General features: G+C 37.3%; 1 protein-coding gene across 1 annotated transcript; it reads right to left on the bottom strand.

The window, feature by feature from the left end:
• Positions 1–5,690: 5,690 nt before the first annotated feature.
• LOC143848940 (putative LL-diaminopimelate aminotransferase, chloroplastic) lies at positions 5,691–14,755 on the bottom strand. Its single transcript, XM_077357981.1, has 10 exons — positions 14,730–14,755; positions 14,558–14,619; positions 14,348–14,415; positions 12,887–13,003; positions 10,651–10,854; positions 8,181–8,285; positions 7,524–7,574; positions 7,111–7,431; positions 6,156–6,362; positions 5,691–6,006 (listed from the first exon to the last, which is right to left on the bottom strand). Exons 1-10 carry the CDS (start codon positions 14,753–14,755, stop codon positions 5,713–5,715), a joined length of 1,455 nt encoding a protein of 484 aa, XP_077214096.1. The 3' UTR covers positions 5,691–5,712.
• Positions 14,756–15,292: the final 537 nt, after the last annotated feature.

Raw genomic sequence — 15,292 nt, 5'->3', positions numbered from 1 at the left:
CTAAACTAAAGGAGCCATCTCCTATTGTTTTGGAGATATCCAAACAACCTAATCATGTAGCTCCTTCATGCACGTTAGACACATCACGTAGGATAAGCTATAACAAAACTGATTGAGCTATCCTATATTCATATTGGTTGAAGTGTATCCCCTGTATCTTTTTGTACTCTGTATCTTTTACTACAAGTTATATATATATAAGAAGAAAGTGAATGTGGAACTGATTCAAGAAGACAATCAGTCCTCTTGCATCATTTTGTTTATTATATATGCCCATCCACTTCACTTTTCGGACGAGGGATCTTTGCTTTTGCATTGAACCCCCAAGAGTTTAACTGGGTTGCCTGAAAATAAGAGATTGAAAAAACATGTTTTTTAGTGGGATTAATCTTAGCCCTTCACATAAAAGTGAAAGGCCGATTTTCAAGAGACCCCCTCAGTCGGATCGGAGTGTACCGAGGTGAAAACGGACTCTTTCCTTTATCTGTTCACTTGTTTTCCCTGGAAAGGAAAAGAAAATGTTTCCCGGTAATCTAACGTGGCATTAGGAAAAGAAATCCAGGGAATCTGTGCAGGAAAAGGTTTCCCTAGACTGTTCACTTGCGCAGGAAAAGGTTTCCAGGGAAACTGCTCGCCCTTCTTTTTGCACTAGTTTTTTCGGGAAACAAAATCCTAGTGTTTTTGGTCGGAAATGAAATCCCTAAAGGGGGGAAATGGGCTTTTCCATGTCATTTTTTGACTTATTGTAGAAATTCCACATGTGTAATTCTATTTTCCCTGGAAAACAAGTGAACACCAGAATTCTGTCTTATCAAGGTCTTGTCAAGGAAAAAAGAGGTTGTTTTCCAGGGATTTGCTTTCCGGGAAACGCAATTGAACAGAGCCTTAGTTTCACAACTTTTCTCCCAATCGATGTAACTTTATTTCTTAAATTCCCACTCGTTTTAACGTGAATTGACGCAAAAATCGTTAAAAGTCTACCAAAATTTAACATTATGAAGGGTGCGAATTATCCAACAGTGGGTGCGAATTTATCATATCCCTTCTAAAAAAGACGAATGAAACGAAGTGGAATTGTTACCATTGTTGGTGACATAAAAATAGGAGTCGCGGAAACGCAGGGAGAAGGGGTGGAAATATCACTTCCATTCAGAAAAAAGATATTCAACCAATAAAATTTCAGCACACCATCAATAATTTTGAAAAAGTAGTTATCAGCTCAAGATACTCTTATCATCAAATCAAGATATTTTATTTTAATCTCAGGGTACTTCAAACATGTTCTTAATAAGGAAAACTCCCAATCTCTTGATAAATCACCATGGGCACTCTATATTATACATGGAAACTCAGTGTATGCATCATCCCTATATTGTTTACACTGCCAGTTATCTTGCTCGCCCTCCAAAAGCAAGCCACTGATCGTTCTTACACAAGTTTCCGTGTATATAATTTACACACAAAATCTTAACTCTTGCATGAAAACAGGAAGAAAAGTATAGTAGAGACATAAAGACAAGTTGTCCAATACATTACGCATGAATGCTTACACTGGAAAAAATGGTAAAGTGCCAAAAACCATCTCATTTATCTACTGAATTTTGCATTTCACCCTGTTTTCCTGCAGAATTCGATGACAGAAAACTGCCCGGATGAATTTTCTTTCCCATTCTCTTCATCGGCTCGAAATTTTTCGGACCAGGCTTTTTCTCTTCAGATGCTTTGTGTTCTCTCTTTCCCTCTATCTCTTCCATTCTCTTCATCTTCTCTTTATGGAGCTTCCTTTGAACGTAAGCTTCGGCGAAGGTGCCTCCGATCGTCGACATGGCCGGAAAACTGAAGATTAAGGGAAAAAAGCCGGAGATATTTGGGTCAGATGTGTATATTGTTGAAAGCTTTTGGTGGAGGGATTGGAATTTTATAGAATTCGGTTGGCTTGACGTCCAAGTATTGGGTAATGTTGGTGTTGTCATCTATGACGACTTTGTGTCTCCCTTGTGACCTTCAATTTGAGTTGGAGTGGGGACACGTTGCCAAATTTTGTTAACTTCTATTGACTGTTCATAAGTGTGCCATGTCAGTATTCATTGTATGAAAAAAAGGGAGAAGGTAGTGCATATCTAGAATTAGAATTGGTGCAACGTGGCATCATCCCATTGCGTTTGGGAGAAGTGCATTTGGTTGTACAAAAGCGTGGACGGCTAAGGGATTTTGAAAAGTTTAGGAATTTCACTAAACTTGGTGATTACAATCAATCACAAATTGTGCTAATATAGAGCACTTACAAGATAAACATAGAAACAAATAAGGCCAACTATAGAAAGAGAATAAGTATAGAATATTGTAATCTAACCTACTTACTAATTCTATCTAGCTGCCTAATCTAGTGGGTTGCCTCACTAACCAACTTGCCTAATCTACTATAAGAAGATCCAATAGAGAGATATGCACCCAATGGTTGGATCTCACATATTCTAACAGATTTTGCTTGACATTTTGGTGCCAATGCAACATTGAAGTAATCTCTTGGTTAATCATTGCATGTTTGCTGTGTGTTACCTGTGTTCCGTTCTTATAATATTCAAGCCCAAAATCACAAAAAAGGTGAAATTTTGCTTGGATTTCTTGGGAATGATGTTTTCCCCTCTCTCTCTCTCTCTCTCTCTCTCTCCCTCCCTCCCCTTGACAACAAGTAATGACACCCCTTGACAACAAAAAAACTACCGTGCCTCTATTCTCCAAGGTAAGTTCCAGGCAAATCCAATGATTGTCTCCTCCTAATTCCTCGCAGTGTCTGATCTTGATTGGACGGTCGTGAGAGATTGAGTCGAGGTGAACTGTGGTTGTGGGTGTCTAATCTGATCTTTGATTAGCAAAATAATATTCTAGTGGTCCACCCTTAGGCCTCGGATCGCAGGGAAACTTTTTGATAGAAATTTTTACCTATAGGATAACTTTTTTTTTCCACTTTTTACAAGAAAATGATATAGATATGGATTATTTAGAGGGATATCATCATTAATTGAAGTTCCCTACAAATAAAACTTGAATAGTGCTGGTTCAAGCTATTTTCGTTAGGGTTCAACTTGGGTCGGGCTCAACCCAAATCCGATGGGTTCAACCTGATTTTGGCTAAGGTTGGGTTGGCATTTCCTTAAGTCGGGTTGGGTTAGGGTTGGGAAAAGCCAACCAATTTAATTTCGGGTTGGATTAGGGTTGAGGACTTGGTAGCCCGACCCGACCAGAACGTGAACCCGACCTTCGTCCTCTAATTTTATCTTGATTTTTATGGGTTATTGTTTTCTATTTGGCCCAAGATGAACCCGAACCAACCCTACTCAACCCGACCCGATTTTGGTTAGATGAGTTGGTTTAGGGTTGAGAAATTTAGAGGCGAGTTGGGTTAGGGTTGACCATCCTCAACCCGAGGCCCGGGTTGGGTTGGGTTGGGTTAGGGTTAGGGAATGCTATCTCGGGTAGGGTTAGGGTTGGCCTCAACCCGATCCCGAGTTCCACCCCTAATTTTCTTTCACGTGTAATTAAATAATGGAAAATTAAGAACTTTTGAGAAAGAATTTCCTTTCCAAACTTTTCCTGCAATCCAAATAGAGCCCACTGTTGCTGCAATTGGCCAATTATTATTATTATTATTATTATTTTTGGATAGGTAAGCTGGGGTTAGGCAGACCCCGACCAGATATATTGAATAAAGGGAAAGATTACATCATCAGGTTACATTCTTTCGTAGATAGTGCCCATTGCATCAGAAGCAATTACATCATTTAAAGGGGGGATCTAAAATTTGGGAGAATTGACTCACCCACGTTTAAAAAAACAGTCCCTTTTCGACAAAATGTGAGCAGCCTTGTTTGCTTGTCTCCACATATGGGTCATAGTCCAGGTATGAAATTTCTTCAAGATCAGAGAAATGGAGGTAACAGTGCTAAGCTTCCTCCATGGGCATCTCTGTTTCCCGTTTATGACTCGCACAGCATGGATTGAATCTGATTCGATCCAAATGTTGGTGATATGAAGGTCCATTGCTAGCTTTAGACCTTGAAGAACAGCCTCAATTTCCAATTCGTGAATGGCAGACCCCATCGTATTCTTCGAATAGCAAGCCAGAGCATCTCCTTTATGATTCCTAATGACACCCCCTCTGTTTTAAATTTCTGTCACTGGTTGTCACAATTCACAACAAGAAGGTACCAACGGCTAAAAGTTTAAGATGAAAAAATGGTGTGAATAACTAAACAAAGAGGTTATAGTATCAGCTCCCTTCCCTTTATTTCAGTCGTCTTCAACAATTGCATAATTTGAACTCACCCGCCTGGAATCCATCTCATCTCCTATCCATGATGAAGATTTGCCAAATTTTTTGGTTGGTATTTTGTAGTTTTATCAAAAAGATGTGGAGGTTTGAACACTTGAATAAAATAGAAGAGGTATGACACTATCAGAGAGTTCAGATTTCAGAGTCCTCAAGATTGGATCCAACAATACAATATAAACATTATCTGGATTGTTCATCTGGTGGCCATAGCCCAAATCAGTAGCCCCCAAATGGATAATAACAGATCACACCACACTGAATTGGCCATAGCCCAAACTAGAAATTTTGTGACATTGCAAGGCACTTAGTTGTACTTTTTTTTATCAGAATATCTCAACTTGACCAGAGAAAGAAGGAATGAAAAACTAAAATCGATCCATAAAAATTACCCATTAGAACAAAACAGACTAAACCTGCATCACAAAATTGAAGGATTATGCTCATCAAAGTGATGAAAAGCAAAATATAGCATAAGAAACTTGAATTACTCAATTGCGTACATTCGATTTTAACAAAAAATCTGATTCGATCCAAATGTTGGTGATATGAAGGTCCATTGCTAGCTTTAGACCTTGAAGAACAGCCTCAATTTCCAATTCGTGAATGGCAGACCCCATCGTATTCTTCGAATAGCAAGCCAGAGCATCTCCTTTATGATTCCTAATGACACCCCCTCTGTTTTAAACTTCTGTCACTGGTTGTCGCAATTCACAACAAGAAGGTAGCAACAGCTAAAAGTTTAAGATAAAAAGATGGTGTGAATAACTAAACAAAGAGGTTATAGTATCAGCTCCCTTCCCTTTATTTCAGTCATCTTCAACAATTGCATAATTTGAACTCACCCGCCTGGAATCCATCTCATCTCCTATCCATGATGAAGATTTGCCAAATTTTTTGGTTGGTATTGTGTAGTTTTATCAAAAAGATGTGGAGGTTTGAACACTTGAATAAAATAGAACAGGTATGACACTATCAGAGAGTTCAGATTTCAGAGTCCTCGAGATTGGATCCAACAATACAATATAAACATTATCTGGATTGTTCATCTGGTGGCCATAGCCCAAATCAGTAGCCCCCAAATGGATAATAACAGATCACACCACACTGAATTGGCCATAGCCCAAACTAGAAATTTTGTGACATTGCAAGGCACTTAGTTGTACTTTTTTTTGTCAGAATATCTCAACTTGATCAGAGAAAGAAGGAATAAAAAACTAAAATCGATCCATCTAAATTAACCATTAGAACAAAACAGACTAAACCCGCATCACAAAATTGAAGGATTATGCTCATCAAAGTGATGAAAAGCAAAATATAGCATAAGAAACTTGAATTACTCAATTGCGTACATTCGATTTTAACAAAAAAAATGTACAATTCTATCTCAAATGATTCTTCAACCTCCTTGAAGCTTCAAGAATGGAGTCTCTGTGACCAAAAGCGCCAACTCTGATAAACCCTTCACCAGCAGGACCAAATCCTCTACCTGGAACTGTAATTATGTGTGTTTTCTCCAAAATCTCATTGAACACATCCCAAGATTTCTGTCCAGGAAAATGTACCCAAGTGTAAGGTGAATTTTTTCCACCATATACCTCCAAACCAAGCGACGAAAATGTCTCAGCGATTATTTCTGCGTTCTCCTTGTAGAAGTTAACCACGCCATGTATGGCCTGAAAATGGAAACGATTGAAGGAGAATCCCATTAGAAATCAACTGAATATGCATGAATTTTTACTGCTTGTTACTCCATGACGATACAAAAGTCCAAGTGTTCAATTCAATTTATGGTTTTATGAAGAGCTTGTGATGAGAAACTTACAGTTAAACCTTCTGAGGAAAGGCAAGCTAGCCCACCAGCTTGAGCAATATTGGATGCACCATTAAAGCATGTACAAACAATGCGATTGAAGTCTTTTACAACAGGGTATCCATTTGAGTACAACAGCTCCTCAGGAACTACTGTCCAACCAAGGCGGACTCCGGTGAACCCAGCAAATTTGGAGAAAGATGAAATTTCAATGGCAACCTGCAGAAAAAATATAGATATCTTAAAAAGGCGAAGATTTGCTGATTCTTGGTTAAAGACTTATGTTTATCTCTCGAATTCTATTCTATCCCATGTATATTCCTAGAATAGAAGATCTTGGATGACCTTCGACTGGGGATGTAGTCGCACAACATGACTAACAATGTAAATCTCTTGCTCTACAATTGTTTTTGTCTAATTTCACTGTTCTGTTTTGCATTTGGATTGAACCAATGTTGCATCAGTACAGGTACAAGTGTCAGATTCTGACATGAGTAGAGAGTATCATATTCCGCAAACTCAAAAAGAAAGATTCGTGGATTCACCAAAATATTTTATGTAAGTCTCAAATTTTAATTTTTTACATAATAATATGGTCATCAAAAATAATATACTGAAAATGTTAGCAAGTTAAGTAAATACAATGTTTTATTTCAATATAAAAACTTACTATTAGGATGGATAAAACTCAAAACATGAAGTAATTTTAAGTTGTGCTAGTAGAATTCAGAAAACAGATAAGAAAAGGATCAAGGAATGTCTTAGTGAATCCTAAAGTATTAAAGTCCAACAAGTATCTAACATGGGTATTTCGCTCATTCAAAAGAATACATGTAACATGAGATCGAACCCTAGATCAACGCTTTTCATATCAAATGAAGTAAATAAGGAAATATTTATGAGTGCATGTTTGTCTATACACAATCAAAGACGTGTACAGATAGATTATTTATAGCAGTAACAATACCTCTCTAGCCCCAGGAATTTCAAAGATGGATCTTGGGCTGTCATCTGAGATATAAGCAGAATAAGAAGAGTCATATATTATAATTGATCCATTTTCCTTCGCAAATTCCACCAGTTCTTTCAACTGCTCCCTTGATACAGCATAACCAGTTGGGTTGTTTGGAGAACACAAGAAAATGATATCCGTTCGCGAAATAGTTGACAAATCGGGGAAGAAAAAATTGGCAGGTGAACATTTCATGTACTCAATGTTTCCATATTTGTCACTGTCTTCTTGAAAATCGCCAGCCTGACCCATTATAACACTTGTATCTATATATGCCTGTTGTTACAAATAATTCATTCAGTTAATCAACCCAACAGAAAGTTCCATCAAAGAAAATACCCAAAGAAACTAAGTTTCCATAGCATCACCGGAAAGGTAGGGTCCTGCAGTGCGACCGTGACATTGGATCCAAGAAGCATCTGAGAAAATAAGTGGAGTAGAAATCGGAGTTTAATCTTAAGCAATTTGATCAAACATGTCAGGTAATCAAGTTGTAGGAAGAACTTAGGCCCTGTTTGCTTTGGATTTTGAGAACCGATTGTGAGCCCAGAACTGATAATTGGACTCAAGTTTACGTTTAATTTTGAGCCCAATAATCAGTTTTTGACTCACAATTGGTTCTCAAAATCCAAAACAAACAAGGCCTTAGTAATTTCAAATGAATAATAGACCACTGTAAAGTACGTTTTGGATTAACAATTGGTTCTCAAAATCCGAAACGGACAGGGCCTAAACATAAATTTGAGTTCAATGATGATTTTTGGACTGACAACTGGTTCTCAATATCCAAAACAAGTATGGCCTAAGGGGAGGGAGAAACCTGAAAGTGAATTAGTATATATACTGGCATAGTAAGAAATGCACAAGTTGGGCCTCAAAGTACAAGTTGGGCCACAAGTACAATTTACAAGGTCAGTATAAGTTATCATCAAATTAAGTGCTTCATGGGGACCCTTTTAATTACAATATAAAGGTGGAGAACACTTAGATAAATACAAGAATTAAAAATTCAGAAGTTTACATACCTGAAGGCGTGCAATGTCACTTTGTGCACCATCTGATACAAAAATCTCAGTGTCTTTTATGCCTAAATCCCTGTAGATTGTTTCTGAAATTGCTTTTCGCAATGCCTGTCACATGGACAAAGAAAGTTAGGTCCCACAAAAAATGAACATAAAACATCCAAGAACTCCCAATACTAGAACACTAGATGATATATTCAGAAACTCTCCTTGAAAGAATGCCTCATTGCAGAGTTCGACTACATGTAGTATGATGCATATTGGGCCACATCATAGTATGATAATTGAAACTCTCCAAAACACTTAGAACTTTATGCTAATTGAAAAGTGTGAAGAACTGACAGAAATCCTAACAAAGAAAGACCACTCACCTCTCTTATATATAGCTTAGTAAGTGACTAAAAACTCATACTACATTCGTGTAGCAGACGAATGGAAGGAAAATCTAATTCCACCAATAGAATCATCAGCACCATTTCAGAGGGTATTTGAGAGGGTATCAGAAACCTGGATTGTAGCCATTCTCCTCTCAAGGAACCAAACTTGTTAGAGGTTCTTTCTCTGTCCCAGCTTGGCATTTCTCCTTGCTGTCCAAGGATTCAAAAGGATTGCTGGATTCTATGGAAGAGACCCCCTAAAGGAACTCTTAAGCTCAACATAGATGGAGCTTCGAAGGGGAACCCTGGAGAAGCAGGTGGAGGAGGAGTTATTCGAAATGAAAAATCAATGATTATCTTAGCTTTCTCTCTTTACTACGAGAAAGGCACTAACATGGTTGCGGAAACTCGTGCGCTCTTGGACGGGCTCCGTTGTTGCAAGGCCTTTAATATGAGCAAGATGATCGTGGAATCAGATAGCAAAGTTCTAATCGATCTCACCGACGGGAAAGGGCAAATCCCTTGGGCAATCCAATATCTCTGGAAAGAGATTCAACCACTCCTTTGCATTTTGTCTCCCACTTGCAATCACCAATTCAGAGAGGGAAACTCAGTTGCAGATGCCCTTGCTTCGGCTGCTCATCAAGATCCAATTTGTTCTATCCCTCCTGGGCCTCCATGCCTCGCCTGGCAAGAGAGCAGCAAGATGTGATGCACTTGGCATTCCCAACATCAGAAGCAAGATCAACTAAGGGCACTCTCCCTTATAAGCATTGATTGTTGTCTTTTTCTATGGCTTTTGCTTGCTATTTTGTCGAGTTAGAGGCTTCCCCTCCTCCTTACTCTCTTTCTAAGGCTACGGCTTCCTGTATTAATGGCTACGAGGTTTCCCCTCCTCTTGTATGGTCCCAACTTTTTATATATAAATTTGCCAATCCGCCCCGGGGTCGTTATCTTTCCGGGTTTAAAAAAAAAAAAAAAAAAACTCATACTACAACTAGAACTTGCCCAACATAACACAAACTCAACTCGGGTGAGTCAATGATTGATCGAGCAATTTTTAAAAAAATTGATTTGGGCATGCTAAAGGAGTTTTTGACTGACTCGATTTGGCAAAACTGAATTGACTCAACTGAGTAAATGATTAATTTAGGGAAATATAAAAGGTAACTCTAATTACATTATGATGCAGAACGTGCATATTGGAATATGTCCTTAGTCTTCAACTTCTATTTTCGTCATCTTATTTATATCCTACTTTTTAGGCATCAAATCTTGTTTGTTTGACTTGATTTTGGTACCATTAAAAAGGTTTTTTTTATTACCTATCTAAAGAGCTCAAGATCACGCGATTTAGACATGATTTAGCAAAGATAATGCGGTACATGCCTATTGCGGGATTTCAATTTTAGGGTTATTTTGTCAAGTTTTTAACATTTATTTAGTTTACTTTAGATGACAACTGAGATTAATTGCTTGGGTCTTACTTCATGTGTTATATTGGAATTTTTTTTTCTTCGCAAAACCATAGTACGGGTTTTTCAAACCCCTACGAGTAGATTTAGTTGCTCCTTGTGTGATCTCCATTTTGTGTTGTTGCTCGACGGTCACTGATTACTTTGAGACCATTTCCTCCTAAGACTCAGACCCTACTTAAGAGCTTAGGCATTGCACCTTCAATTGGTTGTTTTTAGTAAATTTTAGATAAATCTACATGAATCCAGATAATGCAAAACCATAGCATGAAAATCCTTAGCTATCAATGCGTCAACAAAGTATTCAGTTCGGATGTTAGAGATAATGAAATTTAGTTACAAGACCAAAACTCCGCGAGATCATAAACTCTCAAGTTTAAGACCAAAAAAAGCTTATAAATCCAAAAATTTTCTATGACGGATTTTCAAAAGAAATAACTTCTTGTCTACTTTATCAATATACTTTTCTAAACGACAGTAAAAGAGAATGACTTTTGCAGGCATGAATAGAAAGGAAAAAAGAACAGATAAATTAATCATGATACAAAGAGAAATTAATTAGAAAACTGTAAAGAAATCCAAAACCCCATCACATGAATAGTTGTAGTAGCAATAAAATACCTGTTGGCCTTGCTCTGCTCCATAACCACTGTAACCTTCAATTGTTGATAGAGCTAATGAATACTGCAAACCATCATATGGGTTAACCAACCTTTGAAAATACAGCACCACATTCAACCTTTTATGAAGCTTTTGAATGTTTAATGGACTATCTATTTTCACATTCCACAGAGAAAAGCAGGGCTTATAAACTTTCAGTAAATACGAAATTTAAAGGGCAGTGATAAATCGACCTTCTAATATCTTATAATAGACCCTCTCTCTCTCTCTCTCTCTCTCTCTCTCTCTCTCTCAGCACTGCCCTATATGGCTATATGGGACATACTCAGTCAAGTGGTGGCCCACCAGTTCAACTGCTCAGATCATGAGTGGTGGTTCATTGTATTTCATAGGTCATGTTTGGATCGCAGGAAAAACATTTCTCGTGGATTTTTTTTCTAGGATTTTTTTATTTCTACAATTTAGAGGAAAATGTTGGGATTATAAATTATTTAGAAGGGTCTTGTAAATAAAACTTTAATTGGGGTGGTCAAGTTTGTTTTTTTCATGTGTAACCAAGGAATGGAAAAGTAGGAAATTCTACAAAACTTTTGCTTTTCCAAAAATTTCCAGCAGTCAAACAGGGCTAAGAGAAAACGAATAACCCAGGAAGAGATTAGCGATAATTCATTCTCTTTAGTCCCTCAACAAATAAAGTTTCTAAAACAAATCTAGGGTCATTTTCGTAATTCATCTCCATAGCTTCCTTTCTCGTGATCTTCCTAGGAATCATGTAATTTTCTTCTCATACACACGTCACGTAGCTGTAAATATGGTGTGTCAGACCTAACCAAGCGTAGTATTAATTACACGAGATCAAGATATTTGATGGAGTGGTCCGTACTTTGAGCAACATGGCGTATGTCCCAGATATACAGAAGCATCTTGTGTATCTAGGTCGGTTAGACTTCAGGGTTCCACATATTCACCTGCTGGTTGAGCTATGAAAATCACACACAGTTGTATGGTTTTGATGAAAGGATATATTGTGTGGCGAATTGTATTATACGGTTGAGGCAAGGTTTTAAATTTCGGTTTCGGGGGTAATTTTGGTTCTCACCGAAACCAAAATTTTGGCCGAAATTCAGTAAAGGCGCTCGAAATGTTGGTTTCTTTGGCTGAAATTTCAGTAATTTCTGCTGAAATTCTGTAAAGCAATAAAAAAATTATCGAAATTTCGACCGAAATTTGGTAAATTTCTACAATTTCGGTTTCGGAACGTTTCAGTTTCGGTCCTAAATTTCGGATTTCGCTGAAATTTAAAACCTTAGGTTGGAGACACAGTGACTAGTGTTCATAAGATCTTGATAGTTAGATGGAAACAGAGTAGCGTATATCTAGATGGACATAGTGATAGTTCTTATGACGGGGAGGATGGATCGAGATCCTCTTTATGGATTGTGTGAAACGAGTTCGCAAGTACACAGGTGCATTGCAGAACGATAGATAGATAGATAGATAGATAGAGAGGGAGAGAGTGCTTCTTCTTGGTTTTTATCTTGGACTATTGTATGGTCTTGGTTAAGAGGATGGGAAAAAAGGAATACGGTTTGTGGGTTTTATGTTAATCCGTTGTAATCCTATTATTCTACGCGTACCTACATATCTTGCCTTTCTTCTTTTGATAAATTATTAAACACTTTTTTTATACTCACTTTTTTGAAAATGCCATTTCTTACTTTATTGAATACCTTTTTATTGTCCATCGACAAAAAATTTTAGGAATTGGACCACTGTAAAAAAAAAAATATCAGTGTTATCAAAACAAGGGAGTGTTCATATCATTTCCTACGTATATGACGTACAGCCAATGCAGTCTGTTAACGTAGCTATACATTAGATTATTCCTTGCGTATTTAAAGAAACTAAGCTAGGGCCCACCTTGCTCTAAGATCCAAACCATTCACTTGTTGTGCCTCAATGTGACTAGGCAGTGCTCAAAAGGTTATCTGAATTGGATGATCCTAACTGTCTGATCCGTAGATGTGGTGTAGTTCCTCTACAGATCGGAGGGTTAGGATCATCCTTTGTAGATGATAATTTGGACACTATTTATGTTGGGCCCAACAAATGAACGGTTTGGATCTTCTAATAAGGTCAGCACTAGGGTATTTTAGCCCAGCTCTACTTTGTAGGGTATAACTAGGCTTAAAACACACATTAGATAAATCTGAATGGAAAAGTCACTAAATAATACCTCAGCCATAGCTGATGTTACAATGTTTGGTATAGGCTGAGTTGTATCACCAATCCCAAGGCTAATCAACTTCGCATCTGGGTACTTCTGAATGTGTTCAAATCGCCTCGTGGTAATCTGATTCAAATCGCATGAAAAATAACAAAAGTTCAATTTAGAAACTTATCATTTCTGCCCATTTTACATAGAAAAAAAAGGGTAAAAACTGAGAGTCAAGTGGATTAATTAACTGTTGACTCGGACTAATCAAATGAGATTTTTATTGAGTTAGAGAACTTAAGCTGACTTGACTATAGCCAGTCAATGATTGACTTTGACAGTTTTAAAAAAAGAGGAATTCTAGACTGAAGGGAGCCCTTGCAAACAAGAGGTGAAAGGGCTGCCCCATTGCCTGCACATCACCATCAGACTTCCTCTTTTAAAAAAAAGTAATAAGTAAAGCCTACTAAATTTCGCACCACCATGTTTTGATATGGGACGAACTCGCTTGTCTTTTGTTTTTTAATTAGCTGTTGAGAGCTTTTGGGAAAGGGCAGTGATAAATCGACCCCCATATATCATATATCGACCCTTCTAACGTAAAATGTAAGGGCATGTGAATAAAGTTGCCATCTGCCGTTAAACACCGTACGAGTGTACAACTCACACGCCCTAACATTTTCTGTTAGAAAGGGTCGATTTAAGATATATGGGGGTTGATTTATCACTCCCCTCTGGGGAATTTTAATAGCTTTTATAGCGGGTTAAATAATAAAAGATAAGGTGATTGAGTAGGTCTCGTTAATTAGCAAAACATGGAAGTGTAATGTAAATATGAGTAGCCTAAATAAGTAACAATAAATAAAGGGGCCGGGGTGTCGATGCTATCCATTTTGATAATCGCACTAATTATTTGCTTTACACTTTTCTATTGAATGCCAAGGTCGTTTGGATGCACCAAAAATTAGTAACAAAGGAAGTAAAAGGACTCGTTTTCCATTTCCTAACATTTCTTGGTGGCCATCTATTCACATGTCAGTATTGGTCAGACATAAATTTTCCAAATGCAAGGAGGATTATACTCTTTTGACTTGAGAAAACCAAAAGTTGTCTAGACAAACCCTAAATTGTAATTGCTTTTGACAAGTAGTATCAAAAGTGTTAAATGAAGAGACAGGTGCCATTATCAAAATATGTTAGTGGGTGTAGGTGGTTGATGCAAACTAATTAGTGAACTCGTAGGGGGTTGATTCAAATTAATGTTAATGCGTGTAAATGCTATGAATATTTTTTGCCCTTTTCTTTTTTTACTTTTTTCGCTTTTTATTTTTCGATAAGATTGATGATGAGGATGATGTGAATTTTGAAGATCATCTTTATCGCCGTTTGTAATTCTATTCTTTCATTAGTGAACTGGTAGGGGTCCCCCAAACCCTACCAGTTGGGGATATATATCAGTCCCAATACACTGTAATATCCTACCTCAGGAAACAAATAGTCGTTTTGCAGCTTTTCCATATTTACATTGCGGCAAACCTTTGTGCGCCATCCTGTTCACATTGCATATCAGCCATTGCTCAAAGCAAGATAAAAACATGTTCCTTTACTACTACATGAAGATTGAATAAGAAATTAAAGTGCAAAAGAGACTGAAATTTTAATAAAAGATGAAGAATTGATCAAAAAAAGTACCTGCAGTAACAGTACACTTTGCAATGCATGCACCAACTCGTCTCTTCCAAGGACTTGAACTCCTAGAAATCATCCAGAGCATACAAATTTAATTTTAAATTATGTTATATTATATTCTATCTATATAGCATACAATTTCTTGAATCAGACATGATGGAAGTGCAAACATTACCTGGTTTGAATTATCTTGGGCGGCATGGACACTAAGGATAAATGAATCGGATGCATTTTTTTGTTTAGAAAACTTTGCTTGAACAGAGGGTTTACTCTTAAATTCTGCTAATATAGAGTAACAATGTAAGCAAGGATTTTGAACCCAAATCCCAGATATTGGCAAGAGTAGAATGCAAGAGAAATGGGAGCAAAACGAAGCCTCTGCTCTGATGTGATTCATTCTGTAGAGCCAATGCTATATATAGGGAAATGATATCCATGCACCCTTGTTTTAATGACGACACTACCCGTCATTTTACACTTAAGGAATATTATAATCCCCAACAACTATCAAAAGCCTCTCAGACAAGTCATTAATAAAGTTAGGAGTGCCAATATCATTTTTCTTGCATAAAATATAGAACGTAATGGCAACTTACAACAGGTCAGAGTTGGACATAGAAGAATCTGCTGAAAAAGTAAGCAGCCACATCGAGATGTCTCGAATTTACTTCCTTACTAATGTGGACCCAGAAAAACTTTCATAGATCAGTCTCTATTTTCATAACACGTGAAGTTTTA

The sequence above is a fragment of the Tasmannia lanceolata genome, unplaced genomic scaffold, assembly GCF_043159265.1.
Source record: "Tasmannia lanceolata isolate RefF3 unplaced genomic scaffold, GAP_Taslan_0.1 ptg000016l, whole genome shotgun sequence".
Taxonomy (NCBI): domain Eukaryota; kingdom Viridiplantae; phylum Streptophyta; class Magnoliopsida; order Canellales; family Winteraceae; genus Tasmannia; species Tasmannia lanceolata.
This window is presented reverse-complemented; position numbering and strand designations above follow the sequence as displayed.